We start from the raw sequence: 27,073 nt of genomic DNA, 5'->3' as shown, positions 1-27,073 counted from the left end.
AACCCTCATTCCAGTGCAAAACCTGGAATTCATAGGGGCCGACCTCGACTCGTTACAGGCCAGAGCTCTCCTACCTCAACACAGATTTCTCTCCATGGCCACGCTCCTAGAGACCATTCAAAGTAGCCCACAAATATCAACCAGACAGTGCCTCCAACTCTTGGGGCATATGGCAGCAAGCACAACAATAATACCACATGCCAGGCTTCACATGTGATGCCTTCAGATGTGGTTCAGCTCAGTTTATAGACCAAAGAGGGACAGACTAGACAAACCCCTGTCACTATCCAACAGAATCAAGAACTCCTTAGATTAGTGAAAAGACCCAGCCAAGGTTTGCAAGGGGATCCCCTTCTCCCAAACTCCCCTGTTTTTTCTCTGATAGGGTGGAGTGCACATATAAACGACCTCATGACACAAGGCAAGTGGTCACCCACAGGTATCTCTTCACGCCATCCTCCTGAAGCTGAGAGCATCAGAAATGCCCTTACTCACTTCCTCCCATTGGCCAAAGGATCGCACACAAAAGTCCTAACAGACAACCTAGCCTGTATGTACTACATAAATCAACAAGGGGCAGTCAGGTCGCCCCTCCCTCTGTGCGGAGGTGATGAGACTATGGAACTGGTGTATCTCCCATGACCTTACACTGTCAACAGCCTACCTCCCGGGCACAAAAAATTCAATAGCAGACACTCTCAGTTGCCGATTCCAACACGAACATGAGTGGGAGCTAGACCCAGTAGTACTACACTATCTATTCAGGTGGTAGAGGACGCCGAACACAGACCTGTTTGCCACTTACGTGAACAAGAAATGTCCACACTACTGCTCCAGAGCAGAGATAAGACAACACTGCCTGGGCGATGCTCTCGTCTCCATTGGGATGGAAACCTTCTCTATGCCTTTCCTCCATTTCCCCTACTGTTGAAGTCCTGCTGAAAATAAAAAGAAATGGGGCACGTCATGTACCCTTACCTCTCACAGCTTGGGACATGCCTGCCAATCCCTCTCCAAGCCACTCCGTACCTCCTCTTGCAGAACAAATGACGTACTCTACATCCCAGCCTGAGGATTCTCTACCTCAAAGCGTGGCTCCTTCTTAGTTTCCAACATCTAGAAAGCTCCTGTTTGAAGGAGGTACAAGAGGGGTTACTACACAGTAGAAATGACATACTTACCTGCAAAAATGGTCCAGGTTTCGGACGTGGTATACTTCCCAACAAATCTCCCTGACATCTGCAACTCTTCCACATATCTTAGATTATTCACTGACGATAAAAAGATTGGGGCTCTCTGAGTCCACCTACCAGCTATAGCAGTCTTCCACCAACCGGTAGAGGGATTACTCAGTACTGTCACACCAAACCATTAATAGGTTCCTCAAGGGTATAGTAAATCTTTGCCACAACCTCGATTTCCTTCTCCCACATGGGACCTAAACCTGGTATTAAAAAGACTGACTAGGCCTCCCTTCAAACCCATGGCCACATGTTCACTTACATACATCTCAATGAAAATGGCCTTCCTGATAGCAATCACCTCGGCAAGGAGAATAGGAGAAATAGCAGCTCTGATGGCACATTCCCTCCCACCCCCACTCCCCACAGTTCTTTAGGGACAAAGGTACACTCAGGCCACATCTAAAATTCATTCCTAAGGTAGCCTCCCTGTTCCACATGAACCAATTGATTCACCTTCCAATATTCTACCCAGAGCCTTACTTTGACAACAGGGAGGCTATATTACACACAGTAGATGTCAGGAGAGCCCTATCCTTTTACCTGGATAGATGAAGGCTTTCCGGAAGTCACCTAATCTTTTCCTTTTTGTTGCGGAAAGATCAAAGGGCAAAGCAACATCACCCCAGAGGCTCTCCAAATGGGTCTCAAACTGCATTAGACAATGTTATCAGGTTCACAACGTGACCCCTTCAGATAGTATTCTCTCTCACTCCACGAGGTCAATCTCTTGATATGTTGACTTCTTTAAGAATGTCTCTATCTCAGAAATCTGTAGAGCAGTGACATGGGCATCAGACCACACCTTTGCAGAACAGTGTGCGATCACCGGGGACTCCGCCTCCAATGCCATCTTTGGCTCCACAGTACCGTCATCTGTAACTGACCTGACTCCAAAGTCCCAGCCCTCCGGTGGGCATACTGTTCAAGAGTTGCCTACTGTGGAGAGCCCATAGGGATACTACTTGAAGGAGTTACTCACCTTGTGCAATAACCATGGTTCTTCAAGATGTCCCTCTATGGTTGCTCCGCAACCCACATCTGAAGTAGAGTTCTTGTCAATGGCTCCGCGATAGAGAAGGAACTAAGGGGGATTAGCCTGTATGCGCTGACTAGCCTTGTGGCGGGGCACGAGGGGAGGCAGCACATCTGTGGGCCTAGCAGACACTGCTACTGAAGTTCGTCAATCTGCAGCACAGGGACTCAAGCACTCCTACAGCAGAGCAACCATTAGGGGAAACATCTCTAAGAACCATCGTTACTGCATAAGGTGAGTAACTTCATCTTACAGAGATAGATTAAAAGATACAGGTAGTAGAAAATAATATACTGGCGTTAATGGGAGGTAGCCAGCGGGTAGACTGTGTACATGGAAGAAATTAGGGAAAAGATGAACTTGGAACTTTCAGTGATAGGCTGGAGAAGAGCATGTTTGAGCTGTGTGTGACATGATAAGAATGGGAAAAGAATGGCCAGCAAGAAAGGATGTGGAAGATTGAGGATATGATGGAAAGACTCTGTCAAGAGAAGTTTGAAAAGAAAAGGACTGGAACCCATGCCATCAACTGGGAGTGACAAAGAATCACGGGCACCTCCAACTTCCTGTAAACAGGAAAAGGAGTTGAAAAGTAAAGTACCTTTTGAGTTGAAGTTTCTCACATAAGATCAAATTGTGGCAGACTTTAGTTTTAACTTTCAGACTCACATGACTGATTTGTTTCTATACTAACTTCTTCAAACATGAAGCACTACTAGAGATTCATCCCAAATTAATTCCTGTGGGTGGGGCTTGGGGTTGTCTCAAAATGAATCATCCTATCAGTTTTTTTCTTAGTTCCATTCTTATCCCAACAAAGGCTTGCTCTACAAACCAGATGTTAAAGATCACTAGACCCAAACCAGTTACAGACTTTAGACTGTCCACCCAGCTCTTAGCTTAATACCAACAAAATCTGTCCCCAAGACAGATTGTGTTTCTCATTGTTTGTTTATATTCTGGTAGGGAAGTAGCTCCAAGGTCATATGTCTCATGCAGGATATTTGTAAAACAACCACAAGTAATTCTCCACATTCCTTAATCTCTCATGTTGGCATTTGCTTGGGTCTTGTATTCGGGTGCGTATGATATTTCTGTATTACTAAATGTAATCAGTTTCTTCAGCATCTTGGGAGGAAGGAAGACCAGCCACTCAGGCGCATCCATTTAATTCTGTTCTGGTGCATTGACATGGCTGGAAATTGTCTGCTGTTTCATTCTCGTGGGAGTAAGCCACCAAATGCGGGGGGTGGCTACCTGCAAATGTCTCCTGAACACTTAAGATATGTGAGACTGCCTCCAACGTCTGCCTTGAGACATTCTAGAAAGATTTCCATAAGTTCAAATCAAGACCAGCCTGGAGTGCGTCAAAGGGTAAACTCTAAAAGTAATGGCCTGATTTCACCGTGGCTATTGAGTCCCAAGACTCTGTCAGCACTGCAAGCATTGGAGCAAACCAAGTATTCCCCATGTAATTTCACCTCCAAAATGCTTGGTACACTCATGCTCAAAGTAGAAAGGTTCCTCAGATTCCAGATGCACTTGAAGCCTCAGCACTTTGTCAGTAGTACAGAGTTCTGGTGCATCTGATGAGGTGGAGTCTTTCAAAGAAGAGGTCAAGACTCAAAAGAATTGAAAAAGTGAGCACTTCTGACATATCGGTGCTCCTAACTTCCTGCAGCTTTGTAACAAGATCTTTTTAATTCCAATGTACTTCCTTTGTACCCATGTTCATAATATAGGAAGTTAAATCAGTATTAGTTTGCTCTCTGATTAGTGTGCTCTCTTTAGCCAAACTTTGTGTTCTTCTGAGACCATGAAGTCCTCAATAGACTTCAAGGCATCCCTCTGGCTCTGCATTATGATTGGTGGGAACCTTCAGTGCAATTGGAATGCTTTTATTTTCACCAAAATCAGTGGCAAATGCAAGGAAAAGAGGAAGAAAACTGGCTTTCATGTTGACTGGTTTAAAGGGTGCCTTAAATATTCCTTACCTAAGTCACATTGCCCCAACAGTATAAACTAGAGCCCACGAGTCCTTAAGTCCTGTTTTCAATGAACACAACAAATCTTTTCTATCTTTTCTAGGGGTTCTTGAACATATAGCCAGCTTCCTGCTTTCTCAAAGGCAGATGAGGACAACTTTTACAACCATTGGCACTTACATTTAAGTGTAGTGTACATATATGCAGTTACAATCAAGGTTTTGAAACATACAGGGACCATAAATTGCAGTAATACATAGGATATATATTTAATAATAGGAATTGCGTTTACCCACTGCATTAAGATCTAGAATTTTAAAGTCGTATATCTAACGTTCGCTTTTACAGTGTTCAGTGATTTTTATATGTCATGAGTTATGGTGTGCAAAGAGAATTAACCGAATAGATTTTCAGTTTTGTATGTAGATACTATAGTTTTTACTACCTTTTTTTGTTTAGGACCAGTATCTTAATTCTTGTGAGTCCTAATCCATCACTTGCCACAAAGCCTTCAGTATTTCCTTGGAGTGGTCTAATTTATATACATTGTGACAATGGACAAAAGGTAAAAGTGGTTTTCTTAAAGTTTCCATGAAGTCTTAAGATCATTGTTGGTTACCATTCTGCTAAAAGTCAGTTTAATTTTGGGACGCTAATTCATTACTTTACCATTCTACTAAACTAACTTTTCCCATGAAAGTCTGTTCTGTAAGCCTGTAAAACTCATTGGGGAGAAAACCATTCAAGTAGGGGTTTATTTAAATGTAAAGATAGGTTACGGACACTTAATGGGGAATATTTCATTTAATTGAATAGGTTAAAGTTGTTTTGGGATCCAAAGGTTCTTGGTTTGATAGGGGTTATCAGTCTTTGAAGAAGAATGGTGGGCTCCTTAAATTGACTGAGTTATATCTACAATTGCCACACACCTGTTAAGCACTTACACTTTGTACTATAATTTAGTATCTCAGTAAGTATGAGATACTAAAATGCGAAGAACTATAGTAGTTTGTTGCTAGACAAGGGTGGTGAGCACTTGCTTGTTTTGGGCCTGATTCAGCAAAACGTATCTAGCCTTCTGGAGTCTGCAGAACTGTAAAAAGCAATAGACTAGGTCTGTGGCAAGGAGTATACAAACACCAGTCTTTTCCCTTCTTTTTCTGTCTACCTGTTTCTATCCAAATACATTTTTTCTGCCAATATCTGTTTTGAATTAAGGAATTTAAATGCAGAAATATGTTTCTAAGGGAGCAAAGTTTGTATTCTATTGATTTAGTGTATTTAAAAGGTACAAGGTCTCTTGTGAATCTCAATCAAAGATATTGACATCAGTCAATACTATACAGTTGAATTGGCTTGAGAGATTCCTGGAGTATTTCATATAAATATGAAACAACACATAAGAAAACTTCATGCACTAATATTAATTAGGGAAGGCAAAAGTCCTCTTGCATTATCCAGTTCATCCTCCTGCCAAATATAGGATGGTTCCTTGTGTGGTGGTCTTTCTAGCGTTTTCCCAACTTGTTCAACAGTACCAAGTGATGGGGGTTATCCTTCCTGTGGGAAAGTATTCTGCAATATGATAGGAGTTTGCTGTTTACAATGCAGAGTTTGGTGTACAACATTTATGAACTCAACCCATTTAATATTCTGATTGGATTTCTGAAATTGTAATGTTACAATTAATATTCTGTATATGACAATATTTCCATAGAAATATCTTGTATGATAATTAAAACTCTATCACTCATAAAATGAACCAGTCTCTTTAGGTATTACCACCTTTAGCTAACAAAGGTAATCAAAGATTTTGGATGTTTCTAAAAGCTTAGTCATGAGCTCGGGCTAGCTGATCATTTATACGTCCCAAAAAAATTCAACCTCTGTGGGTGCCCATCAAGTGCTTTGGCTGCCATTTGGGACTAAACTAAAATATACAACACAGAGTTAAAATATTACACCTCTACCCCAATATAGTGCGACCCGATATAACACGAATTTGGATATAAGGTGGTAAAGCAGTGCTCCGGGCGAGGGCTGTGCACTCCGGTGGATCAAAGCAAATTTGATATAACGCGGTTTCACCTATAATGCGGTAAGATTTTTTTGGCTCCTGAGGACAGCATTATATCGAGGTAGAGGTGTACTTCTTTCTTGGGAAGTCACTTCTATAAGAAATCATATACTAATTGAATTGAATTATAGAAATTTCAACCTGTACCTCAGATTCTGAATAAAAGTTTGTGAAATACAAATTTGACTACCATCTCACTGCCCAATATAATGTAGGACCTTTTATTTGTCCAAAGAGGCAAGGTAAAGTTACTAAGATTAAACTGATGCAGTGCTGTCTCCTTAAAATCCGCAGACACGCCGCTCCAGTGACTTAGCGTTTTTACAAGCTGCAGGAGAGCTTTGTCAGATTTCACTGCTGTCTTTCAGATCCCTGTAGTCAGCAGTAAAACTTGAAAGAATCAGTTAAATTTTATCATGGGAAAGCTAGAAGTAACAGCAGAGACAACCACTGGAATGGTTTGTTGCAGAAGGAGACTCAAAAATGAAGGCTGTGGAAAGAGTAGTAGCAGAAACTTCACCTTGCAGCAGCCAGTGGGCTCGTCTCCCTTCCAGCTGCCAGAGATGGCTAGATAGATAGGCAGAGCTTCAGATTCTTTCCCTACTACGTGGAGGCTGATAGGAATTGTAGCAGCTGGTGGTGGGTTGGATGTTGGCTGCTTGCTTTGGACACTGCCTCTCAATGGCGAGGTATCCCATCTTTTATAGCTCTCTATAGCTAATAAGCCTAGTCCTCCAGCTATTCAGTTTCTAGTAAAATTTCCAAATCAGTATTTTGGGTGCATGGCTGAGGATGGGCAAGAGAAAAGTACAATTTTAGAGACATTTTGGGAAGAGGAGAAAGGTCAAGAATGGGGTAAGATGAGGAAGTGAGGAAATGGATACTGCAGAAATCAGCTCAAGATGTACTATGCTCTATTGTAGAAAAAACTGGGGTGAAGACAGGAAACGTATAACAGAACCAATGGATGTAGCAAATAGGGTTTGGTCAAATTGTATTTGTCCATTCAACTAACTTTAACTATATGGAAATTTATTCATTTGCTTAAACACTATTTTGTGGTGTTTGACCTGCCAAACATGATTATGCAAATAAATAATAGATTAATACTTGTGGAATTCAAATATAGTTAGTGAATACTTTGTTATTTGACAAGCACTTACTACTATAGTGGCCCCATTTAAAGTTCATTCCAATTTTAGAGGTATTACCATTTCCAGCTGTATTTCCCATTTTAAGTGTAGAGAATATCACTGTAATCAGTAGTACCTCTAACCAGACTAAACTTTAAGAATATTCAGAAGGCTGCATTGCTTGTTTGTAAAAACAACTATTGGTTAGAGGAAGGGGCACAGCCTCTTCGAAGTGCATAATGTCACCAGTATTTTTCATCTTGCCTGTTAAGCTTGGTTCTCAGGCTAGTAGGTTTTGGGTAAATGCTTCCATCCTTGTTTGTGAACCATTCAGTTTACAATGCATACACTATTTGAAACTTTAAAAATGAGACCACATATCTTCAAAATTGTTTACGGGCATCTGAAAGTTTCTCTCTCTCAAGTGAAAGTGTCATTACTACTTTTAGGGGAGGAAAAATAAAATCTGGTAAACTACGTAGGGAACCACCTGATTGAAAATACTAGTATTTTGACACTGTAGTGGTCATTAGTGGTTTTCTAATTTTACCTGGACAGAATAAACCTTTCAGGGTCTATACCTAGTTGCTTGTTTCCTGTTCAGAACACCTGAAGGGACACCCAATTATGATTCAGACTCTCAAAATAGATTATCAGTTGCATCTCTTATGTTGCAATGGGCAGGATGCTACCTGAAAAGTTGATGGCATGCACTACTAGGACATATGCAGCCTTGGCAGGATTAGTGGTGCATGTCCCTATTATGGATATTTGGAGACCACTGATGTCTTCTGTACACACATGTATTGCTTAGCACTGCATCAGGAGTGGGAAAAGCAGTCTTGAAGTCCTTCCAATGAGCCTCTGAGACCCAACACATTTGATAAGAGCTTCATAATCACCTACAATGTAATGGACATAACCAAGCACTCGAAGAGTTTACTCACCTTCTCATAATTGTTGCATATGTCCATTACATGACTCACTCTCCTTCCCCAACACATTGGAGTCTGTCTTCGGTTTTTGGTGCTAAGAAACTGAAGGGAAGGGTATGATAATGTCACCCTTTATACCCTGGACATGGAGCACAAGGAGATAAGCTAGGACAAAGCCACCCTAACAGATACTGCTAGGGAATACTCTCCGTTGATGCATTAGACGCATGCACACCTGCAGTGTAATGGACATATTCAACATATATCTCTAGGAACAACAGTTCTGAGAAGGTGAGTAACCATTTTTTCTATTTGTTAAAGCCATTGATAACATGGTTACTGCTTTTGTACCATTGAGGCATAAGTAGAGCTTGTTGTTGGGATGTGTGTGTCTCAAAGTAAATAAGAACTAGCTATTTGGATTGACTTGTAATATAACGTTGTTGTTCTTTTTTTACCCCAAAATTGTGCAAAAGTTCATTAAAGTTCAGATTCGAGAAGACATTGCCCAGGATGTATCTTCAACAGGTTCAGCATCTAAAAAGCTGGATGTCCTTATACCATCATCGGAGTCTGTCATTCATATGATAAAACCACTTCCAAAGCTACCTTCAACAAAAGTTGAAATAAAGAACAGAACTATTATTTTTCCTGAAACAAGATTTGGTGAAAGCTCAGGTAATATCCATTATACATAAAATTACCACATCTGCTAGCGTCAAATGTTCAGCATTTAAGTTTGCTACATTGCAAGTTTGAAAATAACTTATTTATCATTTTTATTCCTTTAGCGACTAGTATGACCAACCAAACCCACTCTTTTGATGTAATTTCATGTAATGAAAGTTTTATGTCTGCAGAGCTCTTAATTTTTTTGAACACAATATAGCCACATAAATTTCTGACAGATTGTGTACAAATACCTCAATGAGAAGTTTCGTAGATAATGTTTCTCTAAGAGGGCTTTTTTGATAAATGAAGGGGGCGGAGGTAGCTCCCTTTTATAGACAGCCAGTTAGCTATAAAATTCCTCTTAGTAGCTGTTCTCTACTTGCTTTACCTGTAAAGGGTTAACAAGGCCACAGGTAAAAGGAAAGGAGTGGGCACCTGACCAAAAGAGCGGATGTGGGAGGGCTAGAACTTTTTAAAATTGGGAAAAAGCTTCCGTGTGTGTGTGTTGTGATTCTCCGAGGAAGAGGGGAACAGGGCAGCAGTTATGCTGTGAGAAGCTTTAAGCCAGGTATGACAAACCATCAGATCATACCTAGAGATTACATATCTGAAACCCCAGTTATGTATGTAAATTAGGGAATGTCTAGGAAGACGTGATTAGGTTTATCTCTCTTTATTTCTTATTGGCTTGTGGACTCCTCTGTGCTAACCCCAAATGCGTTTTGTTTTGCTTGTAACCTTTAAGATGGACCTCAAGAAGGTTATTCTTGATGTTCAATTTTTGTAAGTGTTTTTTTTTTAAATCTAGCAAAAGCCTAAGTTCCGGATATATTTTCTTTTTTTGTTTTTAATAAAATTTACCTTTTTTAATAACAGGATTGGATTTTAGGTGTCCTAAGAGGTTTGTGCATATATTGCTTAATTAGCTGGTGGCAACAGGTGATTTCCTTTGTTTTCTTTCTCAGCTCTTCTCTGGGGGGTGGGGTGAAAGGGCTTGAGGGTACTCTACAGGGAGGAATTCCCAAGTGCGCCTTCCTGGATCTCTCCCCCTTCCCCTCCCCCTTTTTTTTGCACTTGGTGGTAGCAGCATCTACCCATCCAAGATGAGAGAAACTGTGTTTGGAGTTTAATATCAGCCTGGAGTGGCCAGTATTAATTTTTAGAATCCTTGCAAGCCCCCACCTTCTGCACTCAGTGTCAGAGTGGGGAATCATCCTTGACAGCATTGTTGGTAATAAAGTAGATCTGTGAACCCTCAGTCTGTTTCTGTAAGTCTAAGAATGCTCAAAACTACTGTATTAAATTGCCTCGCCACTAGGTAACTACTGAATTTTCACCAATATCAGCCATTTGTTACTGCTAATAGATCAGGAGTTACATAGTGATGCACTGGCTTTATAGTTTACTGAATCCTAATACTCCAAGAATTTTCTAGGCTTATTTGATCAATTCATTTTTTCCTATTATATTATTTTGAGGGAAAGCTATGTTGTTTGTGAAACTGAGATGGATGTTCTCTTCCCATTCCTCCCCCCTGTAAATATCTGCCTACTTTAATATAAGCTGCTCAGCTCCTTAAAATGCTACCTCAGGCAGATGTGATTTTGAAGGTATTATTATGAGCACTGGCTTTATTTGCTTGGGAAAGATTCATGATATTTCAAGGTATGAAATGTGTTCCAAGATGTAACTTTGACCCATCATCATCTGAGAATACCATCAGGTGATTATTCTTGGCCTCCTTCAGGTCAAAGTTAATGTTACTGTTTCATGGCCCACATTGAGTTTTCACCATGTTGGAGTTAGGGCTGTGTTGGAGGCTTGGGTACAGGTTTCACTCAAATAGCCCCACAGTGAAGCTTCAGCAGCCACTATGTGCAGCGAACATCAAAGCTTCAATAACTAAAATGCCAGTGCTGGAAGCTTTGATTCTGTTTTTCCCATGGTCTGGACTTAAAGGAAAAGGCATCAGATGTCCAGGATAAAATAGTAGGGTCAGACCTGACAAAGATGTAGAGAATGAGTTTGTAGTATTTATTGCCAACTATGGCGGTGTCGTACCTTGGACAGTCAAATACCATTATTTGGGAAGGGGTCAGAAGTGCTTCTCTACTTGTGGGTTTTTTGGATCAGCTTATCCAGTAATATGTGGCGACAGTGCATTGAGACCTGGGCAGATGAGTTTGGATTGTTTACATCTTGGTGAGCTGGTAAACCTAGCTGCCATTCACCATGCTGTATTCTGTCTATAGCTACAGGTTTTCTAGCACAAACTAGCCATTGACCTACTTAGCATCAGTCAAACCTTGCGTTAGCCAAGGTGCAAAGTCTGTAGATGTGCCAGGTTTTATGCATCTGATGAGCTAGATGCTTGAGTTGTCCCTTGCCAATGATTTATACTCTTTGAAGATAGTTAATCAGTTTACCATGAGAGGGTAGCTTGTACCATTCAGATTCAATTGAGAAACACCAGCGATTTCAAGGACAACTTTTGTTTGAGGCTCTAGGTCTTGTAGATGTGTCCATATGATCCTTCATTAGATGATGAAGAGTAATAGGCTTAAATCCACATTCCAGATTAAACACAGTTGGCTGTTCAACCCCCAATAATTTTGTAATAGAGTTTGATAAAACGTATAAAGCGGAATCGAGCAAAGCAAGTTATTTGGCATTCTGAGACGTGAAGGTTGTTCATGAGTTGTTACTACTCTTGTCAACACCACAAATATCATTTATTCTTCATCACTCTTTATTGAAAGGTATAAAGACTCAAAAAGAGTTATAAAACACATGTACTGAATTTCTCACTTCATGTTTACTAACCTGAGGCCTTTCTTTTAGAAAACTACCTAGAGATGGAAAATAATGGGAATGAAGATGTGAGGTGGCATTTGTCATCTTTTGCCCCACCATATGTCAAGGTGAGATAACATTTGTATTGGAAATAGTGTGTGTTAAATTTTCAACAGGCATTTTTAACAGATGTTATACTTATTAACTTTAATCTCTTCAGATAATATTTCTCCTAGCTTAACATTCTCCCTGCGTTAGGAAATATTTGTACTTGGGTAGCTAGATGACTTATTCATTGCTGTTCTCCTCTAGTTCAGTGGTCCCCAAACTCTCTGTGTGTGGTTAGTGGACAACAAGTTGTTCATGGGGCACTACTGGATTTGTAGAGAGCTGGATGGTCACATGATGTTGACTCTCAAGAAATCAAACATGTTATTTTCCTAATTTTTCTATGTTTAATCGCTGTGGATGTGAGGGATAACATTTGATTGCCAATGGGTGGGGCCTAGGCCAATGCAATCATGAACTGGAGAGAAGGTGGTCCATGAGACAATCTTAGATGTGACCCACACTATGAAAATGCTTGAGAACCCCTATTTCTAGTTAATGTACTACTATTTCTATTACAAGTCATTAGACCACAATAGTTTTGTAAATATTATAGAATATTCTTCATTTGCTTACGAACTTGGTGGATGTTTCTAGAACACATTTTTATGAAGCAGATTATTATATTTGATTTATCAAAACTTAATTATCTCATTTGTAGGGCGTAGATGAAAGTGGAGATGTTTACAGGGCTACCTACACAGCTTTCAGATGTTCCCGTGTTTCTGGTACACTTGGAGCTCATGGAAAAGAAAAAGTAAGCTTTTTTTAGTGTTATGATGAATTTAAGCAGACAAACGTTGTGTCTTAACTGTAATGTAACTACTTACATGACGAATACGCACTCTGTGAAATATAACCTCGTTTCAGATGGACTTCTTTAAAGTTGGAAATAGTTTAACATGCGTCTCAACATATATTTAAATGGTAATGATAAAACACTGGCCATCCAAAATAGGGCCAGATGTACTCCATTTTCAGATGTATCAGAAAGGTCATTAGCATCCACTCATCAATATGTCTCTTCATGTAAACTCAATTGACAATACTAGAAAAAGCCCTACAATACATACATTATATTTTGCATCTATGAAGCTATTTTCTTAGGAGAGCAATTCCTTTTTTTAACAATACTTTTTGAAACTGAAATGCATATAAGGAATCACCGAATATTTGTGAATTTTTTTAGCTTTAGACCTTCTCCAGCTATTCACTCTTTCACCGCATTATGTCTCCTACTCATCCGTTGTAGTTTGTGAAGTTTTTTTGAGTAACATATGTGCGGTGATACAGTTTTATAAAGCCTACGCTAAAAACCATTTTGATTTTTAATGTTGTATCTGTTAATACAATGGAACTGAGCAGTGGTTCTCAACCAGGGCTCCGGGACCCACTCGGGGGCTGTGAGCAGGTTTCAAGGGCCTGTATTAGACTCACTAAGACCTAGGGCAAAAAGCCAGAGCCCCACTGCGGAGGACTGCAACCCGGGACCCCAAGCCCACCACCCGGGACTAAAGTCGAAGCCTGAGCAACTTAACTTCACGATGCCCTCTGTGGCATGGGGCCCTGAGCAGTTGCCCTTCTTACTACCTACTAATGCTGATCCTAGCTTTTCTGTGCAGAAAAAACAGTTGTGGCACAGCTGGGCCATGGTATTTTTATAGCGTGTTGGGGGGGGCTCAGAAAGAAAAAGCTTGAGAACCCCTGAAATAGGGAATGCTTTCAGGCTTCCTGATAGAAGCTATTGCAAATGTATGTGGTGAACTTAAAAGAATATATGCTTTGTACTGCTGGAAAGCTTATTGCTAGTCTGCTAGCGCTGAAAGCCAACATTTCAGATGAATACCATTCTAAATGCAAAAGCAGCAAAGAGTCCTGGGGCACTTTATAGACTAACAGACATATGGGAGCATGAGCTTTCGTGGGTGAATACCCACTTCGTCGGATGCATCCGACGAAGTGGGTATTCACCCACGAAAGCTCATGCTCCCATATGTCTGTTAGTCTATACGGTGCCCCAGGACTCTTTGCTGCTTTTACAGACCAGACTAACACGGCTACCCCTCTGATTCTAAATGCAGAAGTTACACCAATTCAACCTGAGGCTTCATTTTAAATTGTCTTCATAAAACTCATGCAGAAAGCAGTGTGGATGCTTGCTTCAGCTAAAACCAGACTTATTTTGGTTTTACTTAAGTTGAATTGACTTGTGCACCAGTTTAACAAATTCGCGTTAAAGTGATTAAGTCAAACCAGTTCACTTTTGACCTTGTCTTCACACAAACTTGCACCAATTTAGTTAAACTAAGCCAAGTCAGTCTTATAGTGCACTAGGAACTTCCAGTTCTCAGTAGCCAAGTCTATGCAGTCTGTTAGTATGCGCAGGCTAGTGTATTTTATCTTCTTACCCCTGTTTGCTGTGTACACAAGTCCATAGACTACGAGTACTCATACAGGGCTTTGCACCAGGTTAACTAAGTCTGTTTTAAATTAATGTTTTAGTTAAACTGATGCACCCTTCCATAGAGACAAGCCCTTTCTCATGTAGACAAGGCCTAAGGCTGTTCAAATGAAGTTGCCTCATAGGCAATTCATTGTAGTGCATATTTAAATCGCCTCTAACAAGTGCAGCACATTCGCTCACAAGCAAGTTTGGAACTTAGGGAACTTGTAACTTGTGTAACTTGGTGTGACGGGGTCCCCAGGTGCAACCTGGACTGCTGAGCCCTCTGTCCCACCAACCTGGGGTATCCCTCTCACACTGTGATGCTGTGGCAAGCCGCAAATCTCTGATAGGTACTGCACTTACACAGACATCAACAGGTAAGGATACACCCCACTGAGTTACATGAATGCTTTCCCAGCCTTACATAATCATCAGTAGCTCCCGCCAATTTTCTCCAGCTCCCCAGTCTTGCACCCCAGAACTGTACCATCTTGCACTGGTCAGAAGCCTGGCCAGTTAAAATTCATTACTCAGTCCACCCTTCCCTCGATGTGGCGAGGACATACGCTAGCCTTTGTAAACTGAGCTGAGATTTCCCAAGCACTTCAACCAAAACACACTGTTTTAGGTAAAATATAAAATAGATTTATTAACTACAGAAAGCTAGATTTTAAGTGACTATAAGTAGCAGGCATAGAGATCAGAGTTGGTTACTTAAGAAACAAAAATAAATTCACAGTTTAAATTCTACACATGATCTTATTTGAATCAAGAAATGTCTCATCCTGGCAGATGGTACAAACAGATCACAGATCCTCAATACACAGGCTGGGATTCTCTCAGCCTAGGACCACCCTCCCCCAGTTCAAAGTCTTTGTCCTCCAGACATGTTTCCGGGTGTTGAGTTGTGGCAGGGAGTGAGTCTAAGTCACTTCCCCTCTTTTATAGTTTCTTCCAGCTTGCTGGAAAGACCTTTGCTGTGAGGTGGGTAACCCACCCCCATTGGTCAAGCAGTCTCCATTGTCTGTGTGTTCTCTCTGAGAACTCTCCATTGTATATAGTTTCTGGAATAGTGGATTCTTTCCTTAATGGGTGTTGATGAATCATTAACTGCTGTCTGGCTACTCCATTGTTGTATCTGAAAGGTAGGTGTTCCCAACCTCACAACATATTTCAGTAACACACAGATAGCAAAACTTCATAATTTCACATAAAATGATAGCACATACGATCCAACAGGATAATAATGCTCAACAGATCAAGACTTTTAAAATGATACAAGGTATACTTTGTACAAAACATATCATAATTATGACAGTGGTGAGTATGGGGGTTCCAGGGTGCTGCTTTGAGGTACAGTGTCACACTTAGGTTGTGAATTTAAACTGATATAATTAAACCAGTACAAAATACTACAAGGTTGTAGTGGTATATAAAAATCTAAGTAAACTTTCACTAACACTTTACCCTATCCTGGTAGGTTGCTATCATCTTTTTACCTAGGGATAGAGGAGATTATGCTCAATTTTGGGACCTTGAGTGTCATCCACTTGCAGAACCTCACATGAAACATAAACTAAGATTTCAGCTTTCTGGAGTGGTAAGTATATGAACACCATAAGCTGCTAATCAGTATTTGTCCATGTCACTTGCTAAAGTGGGATAAAATATATATATATTATGTCCAAAACATATTATTAAGAACATAATTAAATTTTAGAGTAAGTCTTTAATTGCAGGTAGTCTCAATTCTTTTTTTTCATAATCATTATTTTAAAAAGATATAACACTTTTTGCTCAACATAGCAATTTGAAGGTTTATATAACTAAAGTGATTACCTTACCCTAATTCTAACATCTTATTTTGCATTTACTGTTTTGAAGGGAATTATAAAATACTTACTCCTTCTGGTAACTACTGGTTTAGTGACAGATTTACCTATCTTGTGGGGCTTTAAATCCATGGTTTCTGGGTGTCCTGCATCCATCTCATTCCTTGACTGCAATACCACTTCTCTAAAAATTCCTGGTGAAGATGTGGAAAGCTTCCTACGTGTAATTCAGAATTGAGTATCTGTTTTGGATTAGGTATGAATGTCTGTTCACAGGCAAATGAACTTTTAACTCCAGCATATTGCTAACGAGCTATGGAAGCAAGTGCTGTAGGATTGAAAGATAAGATGACCAGCAATTATGGGCCTTCAGTAAAAAGGGAGATAAAATCTTGAAAAATCACTTGTTGATGCAATCTTCTGGTTGGCTTTGACAATATATCTGGTCATGTCTGCGGAACCACCAAAGGATAACAAATACTCATTACTACTCTCAGAAGTAGTGGAAATTTCTTTTCTGACCAGAGAAGAACCTGGTGCCTTTTCAATGTGCCCTTTACATGAACTTCCTTGAAATGTGTGGAGGTCAACCTCCTGGGCCCTCATGGCCTACCCGAGAGATGGTTTTTGGACCAGCTAGAGCTAGCAAAGCATCTTTCACTGCACCTGCAGAATAGACAAGACCTGTTGAACCACAGGATCCTTTTTAATCTCAGCTGAGGCCACTTGTGATTATGCAGCCTTGGCATTGAAAAGTACCAGGGATTTTCTGTTGGGATCATTGATAATTGAGCATCTAGATTCTTCTAGAACAAACATTGTATGTATACCTTTATTTATATGCCAGGCCATCAATGTACATGATGGTTTTAAAAATACATTTAAACAAGTTAAGACAAGGTCCTTGCCCCAAACACCTTACAACCTAAACTGACTAGGCAAACATACAGAAATTAACTCAGAAGGGAGTGGAGAAAGGAGATGAGAATTCAGACATTAAACCTTCTCTCCCAACACAAAGAGAAAAGGTGTACAGCCATTAAGATGCCTTCTGCCTACCTAGCATCAGTGCATTAAAATAATTTTTTCTTTTTAGAATTGCCATGTGTTCATGTAATTTCATTTTTCTTTTCTTTAGTAACTGTTCAGGCTTGAATAATATTCACATTTAAATGTTACCCTAACATTGCTAAAAAAGGTAACGTACTTCTTTCCATTTTTTTAAAACTAAATTTCAATGTTTTGCATTTTTGAGATCAAATAACTCAGTTAAGTAACATGTTTTTTTGTAACTAAGCATAAGTATTGAAGGCTATTGGGGACTGTAAAGTCTCCTTTTTTTTATTACTATTGTCCTAATAAATTCATGCCTTAAAATATTTGACCAGTCAATTGACCAATCATTTTTTAGACCCATCAAAGGTAAGCTCTGTGGCACAGGGACAGTGCCTTGGTTCATTTGGTCAAGTTTTCATTTCTGATTGGAGGGCAAATAAAAATCCCAAAGACTAGTGATCTTGACTATACTAGAGTTTCTCTAGCATGATTTGGAGAGACAGTCTTATAACTAAGCACCCCCAAAAAATAGTTACCAGTGACACTTGTCTAGTGACACTTGTTATGTAGATGCATCAGATTCCTTGACTGCCCGTCCCCAAGATTTAGCAGAATGCCTGGATTAGACAAACCTGTGGTGAATCCTACCTCCTTGCAATGATATTTACCAGTGCCCTTATGGCACATTTCAAAATGAGTGCACATAATTCTTTTTTTATTTGTTCGTCAAGTCCTGCTTTTCTGGTAATTACTTCTGAAAGACCAATGAGCAACGATATTAATAGAAGTCAGTTGTGCTTCTATGAGGACAATTTTGTGCTCACATCTTGAGAAACACTTCTGCCAGAGGTGTATACATCTTTTTAATCTTCCCAGGAGATGAATACCATCATTTTGTCTATCTGCAGCATCCTTTGGAAAATCGTCATAACAGGATGTTCATAGAACTCTAGAAGGTATATTGAGGATATGGAGTACATGCATCTATCATATTACTCCTGGGGGAATTCTGCACCACTTCGCATGCACAGAATTTGTCCCGTGCAGATTTCTTTTCCCCCTGTGGAAAAATAACCTTCTGACAGAGAAGCAAAGGGAAGCCACAAAAAGCTATCATGCAACCCTCCACAGCAGTATGTTTCGGGTGCCCAGGGCAGCCAGCAGAGAGGTAGATCACTGTGGGGCAGGGGGCGGGACTGGGGAAGACCCAACTGGTGGCTCCTACCCTGCGCTGGGCTCAGCTGCTAGTCCTGGCTGGGCTGGGGAGGACGGTACTTCCTCTTCCCCTGCACGGCATCCAGGGTCAGACCCCTCTCAGATTTCTCCCCCAGCTTTAGGAAGCTCTGCAAACTCCCTCTCCTCCTCTCCTCCCTCCCCCTTCCTGCACCCATCACTCCTCAGCTGTAGGAGAAGGGATCCCTGTACAAGGAGCTGGCTCCCCATCCATCCAGACCCCCTGATACCCAGACCCTCCTGCCGAGCCTCAAACACACACCCCCCGCACACAGACTCCCCCCTCCGATAAGCCCCCCTGCACCTGGATCATCCCAATGAGACACCTGCACCCAGATCCCCACCCCACCAAGCCCCAACCAGCTGCACCTGGATCCCCACCCCGCTGAGCCCCACTCCCCCAGCATCTGGACACCCCACTGAGCACTGTCCCCCACACACCCAGGCTCCCCATGCTGAGCCCCAACCACGTTCACCTGGACCCCCTGCAGAGTCCCATTACTGTTGCACCCAGAACCCCCCAACAAGCTCCTGTGTATCCAGATTCCCATGCACCCTAATCCACCACTGAGGTGCCTGCACCCAGATTGCCCCACATCTGGATCCCTCCACACTAAGCCCCTCTATGTTGGATCCTGCCTTGCTGAGTCTGCCAGGTGCGCCAGGTGTAGGCAAGCACAGAGGGGCAAGGGCCTGGGGTGTTTCTGGGGCAGGCCCGGTCCTTGTGCTGTGTCAGGGTTGGGTGCAGCCTCACTGCTGAGTACGTGTCCCAGCAGGGAGCTGCACAGTGATCTCCCATCTCTCTGCTCCCCAAAGCCATGCTGGAGCCTCCACATTTATTTAACAAATAAAATTTGCAGAATTTTAAAATGTGTGCAGAATTTAATTTTTTTGGTGCCAAATGCCCTCAGGAGTAGAATTATATCCTTTGTATCCATTCTATCCAAAATGATAGGGCCTCAAAGTAGCTGCTGACAAGATATATGCCAAGCAATGCAGAACTTAACACCTGGAAAATCATTCCTTTAAGGGAGTCTAGGCTCCACGTGCAAAGTTCCAGGAGAAATTGTGGGCTGGAAACATTTTCTTGTTAGAAAATTTGCATAACCATGCCATGATCCTCATACAGTTCATTATCAAACTCTGCAAACGGGGATTCTGTTTCTCTGTAGAAGGGGTCGGCAACCTTTCAGAAGTGGTGTGCCGAGTCTTCATTTATTCACTCTAATGTAAGGTTTCGCGTGCCAGTAATAATTTTAACATTTTTAGAAGGTCTCTTTCTATAAGTCTATAATATATAACTAAACTATTGTTGCATGTAAAGTAAATAAGGTTTTTAAAATGTTTAAGAAGCTTCATTTAAAATTAAATTAAAATGCAGAGCCCCCCGGACCAATGGCCAGGACCCGAGCAGTGTGAGTGCCACTGAAAATCAGCTCGTGTGCCGCCTTCGGCACACGTGCCATAGGTTGCCTATCCCTGCTCTATAGAGACCTCCTCTTACTGGAAAATGCTATATCGTTATGGTTTGCTTTCCAAATTAGAAATCTCTCATGTTATGTAAGAATGCATATTTATATCTGTCCTACTGTAAAAATGTTGGTTTTATCCTTTCCATACTTGCTTCTTTGTTTCATTGATCACTGTTTGCCATTTGTAGAGTATGAGGGGAGAAACTGTGTGGCAGAATAGAAAATTCTTAGCACAGTCTTCTCTATTAGCAGCTTTTCTCTTCATTCTAACCACGCGGGTGGCTTGTTGCAGGACCAGAATGATAACTTGTAACATTTGGATTTTTTTTTTCTAATGCAACGTGTATAATTTGCTCTTTAATGTTAATACAATTTCAGATTCTTGTTTTTGTTTTAACCAGCTGTTCTTCCAAAGATGTAAAGACACTAACTTTTCTTGTGGCCACACGTGAGGGGTGGGACTTCAAGGAACAACTTCTGAATTCCATAGGGAAAAGTCATAGCCTCCTTGTAGAAAATGAGGGAAGAAGTTGCTCACAAAGAATTAATGTTAAGAAATCCATTCATTTACCGCAACCCTCATAATTTGCCTGGAAAGGTAAAATTTCAGGTTGTGGCTAAGATGCTAAATAGTTCGAGAGGCTGAAGCCACTTAAGAAGTAATCTCATTTGTACTCCATAATGAGACATTCCAAAGGGAAACCTACTGTCCAAATGGATCAGTTGCGAACAATCTTGGAATAGTTTACTGCTGTGAAGTGGTTTAAGAGGCATGCAAGTATGTAGTATGATTCCTGCAGAGGCAGTGTATATCAAAGAACAATAAGTAAATTCCCTTGTTCCAGAATATTGTAAAATTGTGGCACAAACCATGAGCTAATATTTTCAATAAAGCAAAAACACTATTCAGGTTGAGCCATATTTGAGGAACTATGTAAATGTTGTCACTTAATGTTTAAATTTTACTCCAAATATTAACTGTAGGGTTTTTCTTACCAATAGGGTGCTAAAACAGAAAATGAAGCTGTAAATGCAAAAGTTTCCACATGTGCCCTAATAAAAACTGAAATTCCAGTTATGCCAAGAAGAAGAGCTGGCTCTGAAGCTTCTACACTTAAAACTGGGTATGTATATTTTTAGTTTAAAAAAAAAAAAAAAAAAAAGAGGGGGGCAGGCAAAATAGTTGAGAACACTTGTGTGGCAAACCTCTTCTATGATTCTTAGCCTTTCGCCTTAAGCAAACTTGCCATATTTTCATTAGTTCAAAACTAGTTATGTGTGTGGTTGTGATTTGCTACTATGGGACAACTGGTGCAGGCATTAGAACCACTTTGAAGTGTGAAACCGTTTCAAGATGGTACTAGCTAAGAGTGCATTATCTAGTGATTTCTATGAGTTTTCGCAATATTTGTCCAGCTTTCTCCTTTGTTTCTTTCCCTTTTTGCCAGTCAGGGCTTGTCTACACGGTGCATTAATTCTCACTGGATAGGTGTAAATTATAGTGGGCACTAATGTGTTGCATGCTAATTGGCTCGTCTTGGCCCTGCTGGCGCACACTAAATGTTCCCTAGTGCACATTAGCGTTCTACTGTTTGAAATGGACCACACGGGCCAGTTAGCGCACAACATGCTAGTGCACACTACCATTTATGTCCCTCTAGTTTGGATTAATTCACCATGTTGATGAGCACTCGGTGTTTCTTCTCCCTCTTCAGTTTTCCCGTGCTTTTGGAAGTATTTCTAATCCTGTTCTCATCTGGAGTTAGTTACAAGAGCCCAGGATGTTTCCAAAACACTTCACGTATTTAGATAAGTGCAAATCTTCACTAACGGAATCCAGTTGCCCTCGGTTTGCTATTCCAGAGCAGTCCCTCCATTTGTGATCTGCATGTCTGGTTTGAGCTTGGTGCAGTTTTGCTGCTCTTCTCAGTCAATTACCCAGAATTGAAAGTAGCATTTGATTCCTAATTGGGTTTTAGGCCTGGACATGGTTCACACACAGGCCTTTCCCTCAAAAATATGATTTCCCCCAAGATCATTGTACTAATCTTTCCCTGTCATCCTCCAACCTTCAAAGATTGAAATGATGGATGTGAAACACAATGAAATATGAACTTCCTTTTTATGGGTGTGACCTGATCCCTGGTGCACATACGGAAATGTTCATCTCCTAGGTCTCCAGTAAAGCATATGGGCACAACTCAAGGCTGTGAAAGTATAGAGTAAATTATTCTGATTACCACTTCACCATAGTATTCCTCTAAATTGTAATCTCTTAATTAACTGAATGTGCCAAATAGTAGCCCTAAAAGCCCTTAGAGTGACTCCATACTGCTTTAAAACTGACAGTATCTTACAGCCCTATATCTTAAAAGACCAAATTACTTTTTACTTTTCAGTGATTCTGAATGTATTTCTATTTTGGAACTGCTTTTCAAACCGTGTGATGGGAAACTATTGGTACATTCAGATCATGTAATATAAATAGGGTACTTAATGATTTCAACCTTTTTTTGAAAACCAGGCAAAATGAAGTAATTCGAGGAGTATATGCCCGAGAAGATCATTATACGTTTCTACCAACCAGAGTTGGGGAATCAAGCACTTTAAAAGTCAATTTGCGGAATAATACTTTTATTACTCATGTGGTAAGTTTTTGACACTTTAATTCAAAACATTTAAAATCGCACTTAATTGCCTGAACAATATCTAACCATTTTCTTTTCTGGTATTTCATTAAACTGTTGGTTCCAAACGTCATACTTTAAATTTTTATATATTCAAAGAAAGTTCATTTTTATAGGCTTCTTACAACTTTAGTTTTTCTTTTGCTTGTTGACTCTTAAGTATCAAGAGTTTTCTGAATAGCATACTTAAACTATCACCTCTTTCAACTGTCATAGGCTGATTATAGGCTTGTTGTTGAAGTCTAATTTTTAAAACTAATTTAATGTCTTAAATCCTGCAGTGTGATTTTTAGCTTATTCATTATGTATAAAGCTGGGCATGAGCCATTCTTAAATCTTGGCTTTTTCTTTAAAGTTATATCTAAGTCTGTAGTTGGAAGCTTCATGAGTTGTATTGAAGTGTGTGCTAAAATAGTTACAGTAGTGCTTGCCTGTTGTTTTTTAAAGTGTTTCATATTAAATTGCAGCTGAAGTTTGTAAATCCCAGAGAGCCTTTCCACATCAGGCACTCGAAATATTCTTTGAGGTGAGTTAAGTGTATACTAAAATTTTACTAAGAAACATTAGAGGTTTCAAAACAAATCTAATCTATTTTGTAAGGTAAAACCCTATAACCAGTAAAGATATATCATGCTGAAATATAGACTTAAGGTCCACTTTCGGACTTTAGAGTAATTTCAACATTGTGGCCTTCTAATTAAAAATGTATATCTTTGCACAAATCGTAACCAGTCTCCCCATCTTAGAGATGGGAAAAGTGAGGCATAAAGCAACATCAGAGTGAGTCAGTGGAACAGCCAGGAAAGTCAGGTCTCCTGACTCCCAATCCAACATCCTGTCCTCTGATCCATGCTATAACACCAGATTGTACAGCACTTGGGTTTTTTTCTTGGAAGTCTTTAGACCAAGAAGTGTGTCACAGTGAAACAATCATACATTGTAGTAGTATGATTTTTTTGTTTTAAAAGAACAATTTGTAGAAGCAACAGTGTATCCTGTGTGAACAGTCTTTCAAATGTTAAATATGGCAACAAAATTTCAGGGTTTTGTTTAACGTACCAGTGATCGATCAAACTTGCACTCTAATAAAAAAAAAAAAGCCTTAACATGACCTTGACCTTGGCAGAGTTAAGGCAGAATAACTTTCCAAATACATGGAGTATGAGACAGATCTGCTTATAACTGATTTAAAAGTGTGAGATGTTTTTTTGAGTTAGAGTATGAGTTTGAAGTTGGGGTATCTATTGCTTTTGGATATCTGGAGATGAAAGTGAAACCCTTATGGAAGGTTGTAGTGTGTTACTGATAGTGTTGTAGGCAATGTGAAGGTGGAAAGAAATGCACAAGTCTTTCCCCTTATTTTCAGCCTTTTAAGATTGTGTGTGTATGGATGTTTCCAACTGCAATCTTAATTGTCACTAAATGTAGCGTTGGTTGGCTAACAAGACTAAATCATAGCTGCCAGAAGTAATACATACAGTATTAGCACTATCTGTAGCTCTATTCTGCTAAGTGGTGACTTTATGAATTTAATCTTTTAAGAGATTTTACATCACACTGTTACATTCAAGTTCTGATTCCTCATTTTTTTTCGAGATCCCTATTGCTTTGCTTATGTTAGATAGTAAATCAGGTCTTGATGATGCTGCAAAATGTCTAATTCTGTGAATTGCTTCTACATGATTCCTTTTAAATTTTCTATTTCAGTGATCAATTGATGTACATGTGAAGTTTGTTTGCAAAATTCTTTCTAAAGTAAAAGCATGCAGTATTACTACTTTTTAATAAGGCTTCCAAACTGTCAATATTATAGCAGAGATACAGAACAGAGTTTCTTCAGATAAGCCAGCGACAGTAGCTATCCAAGTATCGTAGTATTTTGACTGGCTGATAGGACAGCAGCAACTTCATATTTCTAACACTGAACACCAGTAATGTGAACTTTAAAAAAGATAACTCAAGGCTATCTCTGGGTCTCTTCTCAGAAAGCATAATAAACTGGAAAAATATTTGTATGCCTAGCAAGATTTAGTTATTAATGTCACTAATGCTGCAAACCGACTGTCTCCTTTTTACAGATCCCAGCATTATATCAACCTGCCAGTCCAGTTCAAGCCAAAGTCAGCAGGCAGATTCGAAGGTCTGTTGGTTGTGCACATAGACAAATATGGCAGTCTTGGTATTCGATTACTTGGTGAAGCTCATGCAAAAGAGTAATTGGAGAACAGCTTTATTAATAATCCAAAGTAAATTATTGAAGTATTGGTGTTATATTTTCCTTACTAACTTACTAATTTTTTGTACATTATGATGCTACTTTTGCGTAAAATCTTTTGTAAGTTAAATTGAGGTGATTGTGAAAGCAAAGATCCATTTGTTAAACATTCTAAAATGAGGATAAATCACTTTGTATGCTTAAAATTATCATGTTCTAGCTTATATTTCTGCACCTTTTTATAAGGGAGAAAAGTGTTCTATTTTTTCATTGATTGATTTGCTAAATACAGATTATTTATTTTAAATTTAGTTCAGAAATAAATTTGTAATTCACATTTTTAATAAACTTATTTTTCATGTGAATGTCTTAAGTTTTTAGAGTGCCCATCACTGTATATTCCAAATATTATATAGCTTATATGCAAAATTGACGGTAATCCCCACAGCAATTTGACTTATATTGATATTGGATCCTTCATAGGATACTTACACAAACATACAAAATCTCAGAAATTCAGGGTGACTCCCATCTATGTGCAGTTTAAGGACTAGCACTTATCAACGATTGAGGACTAAAAATTTGGAATATGGAGGGGAAAAAAAACAAACAAACCTCTGAATATATCTAGTACAGTGCCCCTTAACAGCTCTAGTACAATTATATCCTAGGTATGCAGTTCCCTTAAGCATCATAAAGATATTATTAAATCTAAATACCCCTGCTGGGCTATACAGGATCAATTACATGGTACTCAGACTCAGGAATATAAATCTGTCAAAAGTTTCAATGTACTGTCCTTCTGGGAGCTATATTATAAAATCGGGGGAGAAACCAAAACAAATTACTTGTTATGAAGGCTAGATTATTTTTTCCTAACCTGGTGGTGAGTCACTGTATAGCAATGTAATACTTCAGTTGCTTAGATCACTTACATAACAGTACATCAAAACAATCTGTTTACGTGTTTTGTAAGGGTCCGGCTAAAAGATTTACAAATAAATAATGCCTTGCTGCTTAGGTGCAATTTGTTTTTGCTATTGATGCTAAATTGGCATCCTATAGAATGAAGTTCTCTAGCCACAGAAATAGGATGACGTGCAGTAATGAGTTCAGGTTTCTTCATGTTGCCCTTCAACTGTGCCTCAACCTTAAGTGAAAGTAATGACCTCGTATAGGTTTTGTTTACACCTTTTTTTCCTCATAGAATTTCCTACAACTGATTCAGCTCTGCTAATGATAGACATGGTGGCCACTGGTAACTTAATAGGGTTGAACAACAGTCCTTAAAATGCCAGTAGGCCCTTGGAACCCTGTTTATATAAGCAGTGGTCTGGAAAAGATAGTAACTATTTCTCCAGCGGTTCTCGCCTTGCTGCGGTTGTGGACCGATCGTGAGAATGTCTTGGAAGGAGTCCCGTTCGACAATCCGACTCCATCTGTTGAGCTAGTGTCTGATGCTTTGGACCTCAGTTGGGGGGGCGCACCTTGGACATCTCCAGACCAGGGGATGTGGACCCCAGAGGAGACAACGTTACACACAAATGTCAGAGCTCAGAGCAGTCCGGCTGGTCTGTGGGGTCTTCCTGCCACACCTGTTGGACAAAGTGGTGAGAGTCCTGATGGACAATACGGCCTCTATATTCTACATCAACAGGCAAGGAAGAGCGCCAAGAGGCACTCCATCTCTGGGACTTCTGCATCAACCATGGCATCCATCTGGAAGCTAGTCACTTCCCTGGCATCAGGAATGCCCTAGCAGATCGCCTCAGCAGGGACTTCTCCTCTCACCACGTGTGGTTGTTCCACCTGGAGGTGGCCTTGCATGATCTTCCAGGGTGGGGAACCCCCCAGGTAGATCTGTTTGCCACTAGGCAAAACATAAAGTGCCATCAGTTTTGCTCCCAGCAGGACCTGAGCAAGGGCTCCCTCTCCGATGCCTTTCTCCTGTCTTGGGCCGAGGGGTTGATGTACGCGTTCCCTCCGATCCCTCTGGTCAGTCGGGTCCTAGTAAAGATCAAGAGGGACAAGGCACCTGATATCGTAATCACCCGAGTGGCCTCGCCAGCACTAGTTCGGCATGCTCATGAACATGGCGATGGCCCCTCCCTGGCCCCTTCCCTATCACCTGGACCTGCTGTTACAGGGTCAC

At 40.3% G+C, this 27,073-nt stretch overlaps 1 protein-coding gene across 12 annotated transcripts in view; it reads left to right on the top strand.

Moving 5' to 3' along the window:
- The window catches only part of CEP192 (centrosomal protein 192), a 168,468-nt gene extending 143,182 nt beyond the window's left edge, over nucleotides 1-25,286 (top strand). For 11 of the 12 annotated variants that reach the window (XM_065585220.1, XM_065585221.1, XM_065585217.1 and 8 more), the window contains 9 exons: nucleotides 4,722-4,827; nucleotides 8,884-9,085; nucleotides 11,921-12,000; nucleotides 12,642-12,737; nucleotides 15,907-16,026; nucleotides 21,022-21,143; nucleotides 22,544-22,667; nucleotides 23,174-23,232; nucleotides 24,785-25,286. In XM_065585220.1, the coding sequence (XP_065441292.1) occupies nucleotides 4,722-4,827; nucleotides 8,884-9,085; nucleotides 11,921-12,000; nucleotides 12,642-12,737; nucleotides 15,907-16,026; nucleotides 21,022-21,143; nucleotides 22,544-22,667; nucleotides 23,174-23,232; nucleotides 24,785-24,923 (1,048 nt within the window). In that variant the 3' untranslated portion in view covers nucleotides 24,924-25,286. The remainder of the gene's footprint in view (nucleotides 1-4,721; nucleotides 4,828-8,883; nucleotides 9,086-11,920; nucleotides 12,001-12,641; nucleotides 12,738-15,906; nucleotides 16,027-21,021; nucleotides 21,144-22,543; nucleotides 22,668-23,173; nucleotides 23,233-24,784) is intronic. The other variant, XM_065585219.1, reaches the window with a different exon arrangement.
- The last annotated feature ends 1,787 nt before the right edge of the window (nucleotides 25,287-27,073 follow it).

This window comes from Chrysemys picta, chromosome 2, assembly GCF_011386835.1.
Source record: "Chrysemys picta bellii isolate R12L10 chromosome 2, ASM1138683v2, whole genome shotgun sequence".
NCBI classification, from domain to species: Eukaryota; Metazoa; Chordata; order Testudines; family Emydidae; genus Chrysemys; species Chrysemys picta.
Note: the sequence above shows the minus strand (reverse complement) of the source record. Positions and strands in the feature narration are given on the sequence as shown.